Source organism: Protobothrops mucrosquamatus, unplaced genomic scaffold, assembly GCF_001527695.2.
Source record: "Protobothrops mucrosquamatus isolate PMUCROS unplaced genomic scaffold, P.Mucros_1.0 scaffold2110, whole genome shotgun sequence".
In the NCBI taxonomy this organism is placed as follows: Eukaryota; Metazoa; Chordata; class Lepidosauria; order Squamata; family Viperidae; genus Protobothrops; species Protobothrops mucrosquamatus.
Window position 1 is genome coordinate 1 of NW_015388211.1, and position 9,854 is coordinate 9,854.

General features: G+C 41.1%; 1 protein-coding gene across 1 annotated transcript; it reads right to left on the minus strand.

Annotated features, from left to right (window-relative positions):
- Positions 1-335: 335 nt before the first annotated feature.
- Positions 336-5,749, minus strand: LOC107294818 (sugar phosphate exchanger 3-like; the record flags this gene model as incomplete). Its single annotated transcript, XM_015824081.1, has 3 exons — positions 5,574-5,749; positions 4,063-4,177; positions 336-428 (listed from the first exon to the last, which is right to left on the minus strand). Coding segments are annotated over exons 1-3 (303 nt in total), but the record flags the coding sequence as incomplete, so codon positions are not given.
- Positions 5,750-9,854: the final 4,105 nt, after the last annotated feature.

Sequence of the window (9,854 nt, forward strand, 5' to 3'; positions counted from 1 at the left end):
TAAAGCTAAGAAAGGCTCTTGAATAAAACCTTAAGAGACTCCTGTAATTATAGGGAACCTGTAATCCAACTGCCGTCAATTCTAGCAGTGCAAGATCTTCTAGACTGAAATCCAGTTGTCATAAATTCTAGCCCCTGTGTCTGATTGTGAAGAGTGATGGAGGCTGCAGTGGAAAAACACCCGGAGAGCTTGGTAGATGACACTGAGCTGCATAGATCAATTCTAATCTACATCAAGTTATCCTATAAAATTATCTGCTAGATTGAATCTGATGGATTTAATCTTTCTCCTCCTTCACAATTCAAGAACTATTCAAAGAAGGAGAATTTGCTCACCACAGCGTAAGAAAACAGGAAGATGGTATCCAATGTTCCAAGGAATAATGTAGCTTCTTCAGTATTAGGGAATAGATGACTGCTGTTCCAAAGCTACAAAGAAAAGTCAAGATTACTATAAAGTGAAATGGCAAATATGTGGATAATATAATATAGCTCTATATCAGCTCTAAATTAAACAACACCTCGCTTAATGTCTTTAATCCTTCAGATTCCAGTCATTAATATTTCTGAAGCCATGTAGTCCAGATCACCTAAAGCAGTGGTTCTCAACCTTTTTAATGCCACGACCCCAACCGGTCGTAAGTCGAGGACTAAACCGGTCGTAAGTCGAGGACTAAACCGGTCGTAAGTCGAGGACTACCCAACCGGTCGTAAGTCGAGGACTTTCCCTGCCCGGGAGCGCCGCGCATGCGTGGTTCTGCCCCCTGTGCCAGCCGAGGCGTAGCTGGCAAGCGGCAGAGACGGAGCAGGCCGACCACCAGCTGGCCCAGCCCAAGGGAGGTAAGGCACCCGCCGGAAAAGGAAAAAAATGGCTGACAAAAAAATGGCGGACAGCCTTGCTTGGCGACCCCCATGAAATGGTCGATCGACCCCAAATGGGGTCCCGACCCACAGGTTGAGAACCACTGACCTAAAGGCTAGGAGGTAAAGTGTTAAATTTGTCGTCCCTCTCGTGCTACGTAAGAGACACAGAAACCCAGCAATCCTGACTGATCATATTCATAGTAATTTCTAGTAAAACAGAATTTAAAAAGATCCCTCTCCAGTTTCACTTCTACAAAAAAAGAAAGACTTCCAGTTTCTGAGACAGAGAATAAGAACAATGTCTGTCTGGGTTTCTGTACAAAGTATTTCAGTTGTATCCAGTTAAAGATCTTCATTATTAATTTGCTAGACAGAACTTGACCATTTCTAATGAATGAGTCGGGCTGCAAAGTGAAAAAAAGAAAACATGAAAACACAGAAACTGTGCAATATCTTAGATGTTTCCTTTAATTTTCAAAGGACCACCTCCTAATCATCAGGGAGCATAGCAGCTTGCCCTGCTACTTCTTGTTAATGGAAAATGCCAGTGTTTACAGAGCAAAGAACACTCCTAGAAAGCATATCATTAGAAAAAGGAGACATCACACAATTCCCTTTCTCCTGGTTTGCCTAAGCTTAGCTATACTTAACATATCCAGCATCAATCAGTAAATATTTAATGGAGACAAGGTTACCTCTGAACACCTGTCTACATAAAAAACAGCATGATACTGGTCTAATGAGAGGGGGTCTCGAAAGCCAATTCTTCACATTAGGGATGTGAGAAAGAGCATTAATGACTTCCTAGATCCTGCTGCACTAACAATTCCTAGAAGCCCCAGATAAAAGACCACAGATTCTTTCTCCTACTTTTGATTCCTATTCCCTTGAGTCAATGTAATATCTAGAACAGGGGTCTTCAAACTTGGCCCTTTTATGATTTGTGGACTTCAACTCCCAGAATTTCTCAGCCAGGCGTGCCTGGCTAAGGAGTTCTGGGAGTTGAAGTCCAGAAGTCATAAAAGGGCCAAGTTTGAAGACCCCTGATCTAGAAATATGCAGGTACTATGTGTCTAGAATGTAGCTCAGGCCAAGAAATCAACTCCACATTAAGATAACAGAATCGTACAAGCCTACTTATGCTTTACCTCAGTGTTTCTCAATCTTGGCCGCATGATGATGGGGGGACTTCAACTCCCAGAATTCCCCAGCCAGCTTCCTACCACTGCTTTATCTCTTCCTTAAAGAGGGGTCTGCCTGCTTTTTTGCATTCCTCCTTCATTGTTTGGGCTTAAGCAACATTTCCCTCCTTGTTGCTATATGAATGGATCTTCCTCTCCCTCTCTCTCCCTCTCTTTCCTTTCTACATCATGGGTCTGAAAGGGGATGTCTTTTCTTCCCAGAAGACCCTTCTTCTAAGCCCCCACAACTACACATCAATGAAGAAATACAGTAGACTACCACAATTCTGGCTGAATAGTGTGGAACTTCTAGCCTGTCTAATTGAAGAATTTATCACAGTGTCTTGTCTTCACTAAATTCTAGAAAATAATCAGGGATAATTTGGATTTTTCTTGCCTGAAGCTCAAGATGACAAAATTCACTGAAACCCTCTAAAATCCTGCAAGCACAAGGATAGGTAGGCAATTATATAGTCCTGTACACAAGGAAGTTTTTAACAAAAATCCCCTTTTAAACAGTACAAAAGGCTAGACACATTAAGTGGAATGTATTGGTAAAACCAGGAAGAATAATGCCTAGTCTTTGAATTTTAATCTGATTTATTTTTACTTACTTTGGCTTGTTTTTAACTCTGTTTTTAAACTATACTTTTCTTCATGTATTTAGTTTTTTTTAATAATGTTGTAACAGGTGGGATGGGCAGTGTAGAAATTTAATGGTGACTGTAAATAAGGCATACACTAGGCTTTATTCAGATGCAATACAGGTAGTCCTCAACTTATGACCACAACTGAGCCCAAAATTTCTGTTGCTAAGTGAGATGTTTGTCAAGTCCTAATAACTAATTATGATCACTCCTTTCAATGCAGAGGCAGGAATCCTTCCCTTTGCAAAGCCTACAGAATCCTCCTCAATCCCTGAAACTTGGGGCAGCTACTCTTTAGCTAGGGATCTATAAACATCTCATAAAAGCTCTGGAATCTATTCTGAAGCTCTAGACCAGACATGTCAAACACAAGGCCCGGGGCGAAGTGGTTTCATGTGGCCCGCGAAGCCATCCTGGAAACAGTAAGGGAACGGCCCCTTCTGCCTTGGCCCTGGCCCAGGCCAGCCGGGAGCCAATGTACAATTTTGTGGTGGCCATCTATGCTGAAACGCATTCAGTCTTAGCTCCATAAGCCCCCCCCCACACACACATGGCCTAAGAGGAACAGTGAGGCTCCTCCAGTGGACCATGCCTTGGCACTTGCTCTGGTCCCATCCCCTTCTGCCAGAGACCCTCAGATCTATCCCACTCCTGCCCAGGCCCCCACAGACATCCTTGACACGAACGGTGTAGAGCTGGCCACATCCAACCAGTAGGCCACACCCACTCCATCCACGCCCACCCAGTAGGCCGCACCCACCCTGGCCATACCCACCCAGCCCCCTGAGGGCAACCACAATGCTGATGTGGCCCTCAATGAAATTGAGTTTGACACCCCTGCTCTAGACTATAACAGTATAAGAGTGTAAGAGCTCTTCTTCACAACATTAGGGTTTCATATCATATTAAATGTCTCTTTCATATCACTTCTTGATGCCTAATTTAAGATTCCTCTTCTTCCCTAAAGAGAGGTTTTGCCTCTAGTCCAGGCATGTCAAACTGCCAGCCTGCGGGCCAGATGCATCACGCCGAAACCGCGCACACCCCATTGCCAGCAATGGGGAAAAAGTCGCGATACGTTGCGCAACGTCACGAGTTTGACATGCCTGCTCTAGTCTCTGCCTCTTCATGTCCAAGACAGCCAGCACATATAGCAAAGATAATTCTTGCATCCTCGAATATAGCACATCCTAAGACCAGTTCCTTTCACTTCCATGTTATTCTGATGGAGAAGAAATAACAAAAAAAAGTCCTCCTTCCTTGATTCCCCTCAACAAATTCTTGTTGGCTTGCTTGTTCTGCAGCCAACTTTCTGAGGAAATATTAACTTGCGCAGGGCTTTGAAAAATCAGTAAATGTAAACACCCTTACCTCATATGGTTGAAGAATGAAGGCAGAGTCATTAAAGCCTGAGGGGGTCCATTGGCTGGAGATGCTGACCTTGACGTTGCTAAAGGTCTTTCGGGAGGCATGGAGAAGAGAGTAGCTAGGAATTTTAAAAAGAAGAATTACAAGAAAAGAAAGAAAAAATAAACATATATTATTACCACAGATCTACAAGGAGTCCAACGAGGCATTATTCTTGTATCTAGCAAGGAGAACATTGTTTATGAGTAAAGAAAAATTAAAATCTAGTTTCAGGATATCAGTGAATTGTATAGACCTGGCAGGGGGTGGGGGGAAATGGCACTAAAATTGTATTCCAAATTGTATTTTAGTTTATTCTATCACAATCTTCATAGTGCATTGTGCATTACCTAATTACCACAATACTGTCTTATGTCTAAAGATATTTACCCATGTAGTAGGGCTGTATCACTATTATCCTTCTCATCTTTTCTACTACCTTCTCACATTGGTATTTTACGATTATATTACTTTGTTGTTTGTATGTATACTGGGAGCTTATGAACCGGAGACAAATTCCTTGTGTGTCCAATCACACTTGGTCAATAAAGACACTTTGAGCGCAAGTAACTAAATTTCATTTTTAACGTGTGCCGTTGTGCCCACAGGAAAAAATGACAATAAAGGTCATCTAATCTAAAGTATTTCTAATTAATAAAAGATTCTAATCATAGTGCACTGTGAATTTTCTTTTTTATGGTCTCTGCTGAATGACACTGCCTGCCTGATTAATGTAGTCCATGCCAGAAATACTTTAATAAGAAGCTGTCGTTGACATTAGCTATGCCAGTGGTGGCGAACCTTTTAGAGACCGAGTGCCCAAAATGCAACCCAAACCCCACTTATGTATCGCCAGGTGCCGGGTGGGCGTGGCCACCGAATGGGCGTGGCCACTGAGCTGTTGGCTCGTGCTCACTTGCTCGCTGTCCACTCCGACTTGTGCTTGCTCTCTCGCTGTCTGCAGCAAATGCTGCTTCCGCCAAAAGTTGCTCCTTTTATAGCCTCTCGCCTATTTCCAGACTGCGCATGTGCGGAGAGCTGCGCATGCACAGAGAGGAGGAGGGAACAGCTTGGCCCAGCAATGGCTCGCGTGCCACCAGAGACAGCTCCGTGTGCCGCCTGTGGCACGCGTGCCATAGGTTCGCCACCACGGAGCTATGCTGTTGGGACTAATGGATACTATGGATATTCACAAAGGGCTTGAAGGAACAGACCAAATACTTATCTAAATCCAGCATCCTGTTTTCCTCAGCAACCAGATAGCTATGGATACTTATAATTGGTAGATTTATCTTTCATGGATTAAAAAATGGTTAAGATACAACCATAATTGATGAGAAGCTTGTACATAACATTTGTTCTGCACCAACATATCAGATTCTACCATATAAAAGGGACCTTTCAATGCTCTGATTTCATTCAGGTTGCTCAACAATTCAGGTGAGTCCCATGCAGGTTCAGCAACAACCACCTACCTGAAGAAAGTGAGGAGGAACACGGCAACATGATGATGTGTGAATTGTGACACAAGACGTTTGTTTGTAGACTGCCTCCTCTGAGTAATAGGCATAGCTTCCTTTCAGGTTTTCCCAACCTCTTCCCCCAGCTTTCTTTGCCCCTGAAGGCTGGAATGTAAATTATGTCATTTCTCTTCACCTTTTAAAAATAAAATAAAAGCAAAATAAGATCAAGGAACATTGAAACAGACGCAGCAACAGGAAAACATTAAAAAAAATTAAGTCCTACTTTTAAGCAAATGTATTCAATCACATCTATATGCACATATAATTTATTTGAAATATCAGGGAAATTAATGTTTCACATTTCCTGACATATCAGAAGGAATTTTAATGAGGAATGGTTAAATGTCTCCTTCTCCTTCATTGGTGAAATGTTGATATTACTGGAGATGCATTTGGGGAATTGGTACATTAACTCATATGGTTTGGGTGTTTTACTACTGCTAATGTTAGTCTGAAATTCATAAAACTACTGACATGAGTTTGCAGCAAATGTTGATGATCAAACATACATGTTCCCCTATAAAATGTTATACTTACCTCTTATCTTTTTGGTGGGATTTGAAATGTAAAATTCTTACAGTGGCTTAAAAGTTTTTGAACAAAGGAAGCTTGTTCCCTTTTACTTTTTTGGATGTGTGTGTGTGGGGGGGGGATTAAACACTGCTAAGGTGCGATATGCAGTAAACCTTAATCTCCCCAAACCAAAAAAAAGTCCCACATTCTCAGCTCTGCTGTCTCTAGGAGATCACATACACCCTGCAGAAACTGGACAGCCATTTGTCCGAAATGGTATAGGGTTTCCTGCCTGAGCAGGAGGTTGGACTAGATGACCTCCGAGGTCCCTTCCAACTTTATCATCATTATTATTATTATCCTGACTGCCAGACCTCCAAAAGCCTTTCCTGAACATATAGTGCAGGGGCAGTCAACCTTGGCTCTTTTATGACTCGTGGACTTCAATTCCCAGAATTCCTGAGCCAGCTTAGCTGGCTCAGGAATTCTGGGAGTTGAAGTCCACGAGTCATAAAAGAGCCAAGGTTGACTACCCCTGATATAGTGATTGAACTTGGAATCTATTGCAGGTGAACTCTCTGTTCTAGAAGAAAGCTGTGGCCTCTCCCCTAATGCAAACATGCTAGTTTTGCATCATAACTAAGATTATGGCCCACGATATAAAAAGATGGGCCTCCCTCTCAACTTTTCAATATTCACTCAGTTGGTCAGCTACAGAGAATAAATAAAAGCACTTAGCTGCCAGATGCTGCTCTATTCATCAAACATAGCACATTACAGCATACTGCTGTGTTTTCCAGGTTACAGTATATGTGTCTCTTGTTACAGGTTTTAGTAGCTGCATGAAGCCTGATCATTTCTAAGACAGGAATTCATTATTGGAGAACTCTGAAGAGTCTGCTAGGGCTTGCTAGATACTCTGGAATAAGAGTAGGTAAACACCTAAGGAATGGCAATATGCTGACTGCTATTCTTCCTATGGTTTATCAGCACTTATCTATCCTTTATCTGGCTAATTCTCTTAGGAACCAGGAGGGGGAAGGGACAAACAAAATTAACTGCTAAGTAGAAAGATAAGATAAAAGATATGTAGTAGTCTACAGGTAGAGGGTCCTCTTATATGCATACTTTAATTTGTTAACTCCAGCTGTTTATGAATAGGAAATCTCTGGACATCTCAACTAGGGTAGCAGAACTGTTGTCACATGATGGAAACTCTCCTTTCAATAGTATACATTCACATGTGCAGAATGAATCAAGAAATAGAGTAAGCTTCTCTGTGTTCAGTTAGAGCTCCTATAACTGTACATTTGGCATTAGAAAATGGTCCAAACAATATTCCAAGAAAACATGAAACATTTTAAATTCTCATTGGCATACATGTAATTATCCTTTAGCAACAATTGGGTCCTGCAACTCAGTTGTTAAGTGCAGCAGTCGCTAAATGAAACTGTGACTGTGCCTATGATCTTACTTCAGCTTTGCTTTACAGATCTGTGAAATTTGTGTATGTGAGGATTGGTCTTAAGGTTACTTTTATATTACTTTTAACTTTTTCATCACTGTTTTAACTGCAAAAAGTCACCAAACAAGGTGATTGTTAAATAAGGACTGTGTTATATTTGCCATCTTTCTTTTAGAATTCTACAGAGAAGATAATGAGATGTAATCAAGGAAGTATGCAATCCATGTATGATATCGTAACAAATCAGTAGTCCTTCAGCATGCCCCATCCCATCTTTAAAAAGAATAGAGAGCCACATTGTACCTTATGCTTGTAAAGACAGCTGACATTATGTATGTTGTGAGCTTTGCGTATATGAAATTATTATTAGATCTTAACCTTTCCTCCAGCATCTCAAAATAACATATATAGTGCTCCCTGATCCAAATATTTCCTTGACAACAGCCTTTTGAGATTTTTTTGGTGGGAGAGCAGAAAAAAGGCAACCTCAGAGAACCTCAAAATGGCAAGTAAATTATTGGTACTCAGCCTGATTAGTACTCAGGCTGAAGACCATCACAAAATCCCAAAGCTGCAAAAGTTTAGACTGGAAAGTTTCTTTAAAAAAAAAAAGACAGAAGGAATAGCAAATCATTTTCAAATCTTTGCCAAGAAATGTATAAGGGCATCTCTTGTTAATGAAGGGAATCATTAATATTCAATTGAAGTTAACATTTTGGATGGCAGCTTCTACCACAAATTTCTGTATTATGTACTACCCATTCTACCATTAGAACTAATTTAATCATGCACAATGCAAATTTTCCTCAGATAGCGTCAATTGTATGGCCACTTCTGACATTTTCTCATTAAGTAACATGCAATTAAGGAACAAAAAAAACAGATATTTTATAGATATTTTTAGATATAGTTATTGAGAATATGTTTGCAGCATATAAAGCCCTCAATAATTATCTACAAAAATACAACATAGTACCTATGTACAACTTCCCTGATCAAATTGATCAAACACTGTAATGTACAGTCCAAGGACAAAAGAGAAAAAAATATTAAAATCTCTTAAACCAATTGAATGTATTGCAGGTACAAAGACGTTTAATTCCAGGAATTCTCAGCCACAACCACATTGCCAAAGGAATTTCAAGAAAGGATGGCTAAGTACTTCCCAGTTTGAGAAGTGTGTGATTTGTATATGGATCTATTTTATGAACTCCATTAACAATCATTCTTCCACTGTTTGCAATATTGTATTTTCACATTACCTCTTCTTTAGGGTTAGAATAAAGCTAACCTCAAGATTCTTCCAAACAAACATTGGCTTGATATGGATTTGCAAATTATGGCTTGCAGCTTTATGATATAGCCTCAAGCACTATTAACCCAGATGTTGATAACACCTAAACAAATGAGCTCTAAAATCACAGAAAAAACAAGTCCACTCTAGTTCATCAGCAAAGGATGAAATTAAGATTATATCCACAAGAAAGGTAAAATAAATAATAAATTCCTGGCTACAATTTTAAATTAATCTGATGGAGATCATTTGGAAACGGCATTCTTCGACTGTGTTAGTCAGTTTAAGGAGAAATCTTATATGAGTGTGTGAGTGTATGTGTGTATATAAAAAGAGTGTATGTATGTATATAAAAAGAAAATCCCCACGGTTTTAAACCACGCACGTATGTATATGCCTGTGCATGTCTATATACAGAAAAAGAAAAATCCCCAAGGTTTTAAACCACGCATGCACACGTACACGCAGAGTCATTAAAAAAAGAAAGGTATGCAGTGAGCCATCGATAAAGGTTTTGCAACGGCGGGGAAGATGTCCCCAGTTCAACTGCTACGTGGCAGAAAGTGGTCATTAAAGGCACCGCTGTCACAGACAACAGCGGAAAGCGCAGCCCTCGAGAAAGCCACGGAATCAGCGCGCGAATCAGTCAGTCTCGGAGGAATCAGGCCATCCAGAAAGTAAGAGGGAGGGCAGCGTGGGAGCTGACTTGGCATGCCCATACTGCAAACCAACCGGTTAACACGGTCTTAAGCAAGCTGCGAGAAACCCACTCGCGCTCCGATCGCCCCATCTGTCACGGGACAGCCGCTCCTCATCCCACACCGACAAAGCCACCCCGCGCTCCCCGTCCATCATCCTAATTACACCCACCCACCCCGCCACAGAACCTCCACGTAAACACCGCTCACCTGTCCGCATTTCCAAGGCAACTTCCTGGAAGTCACATGACCACCTCCTCTTC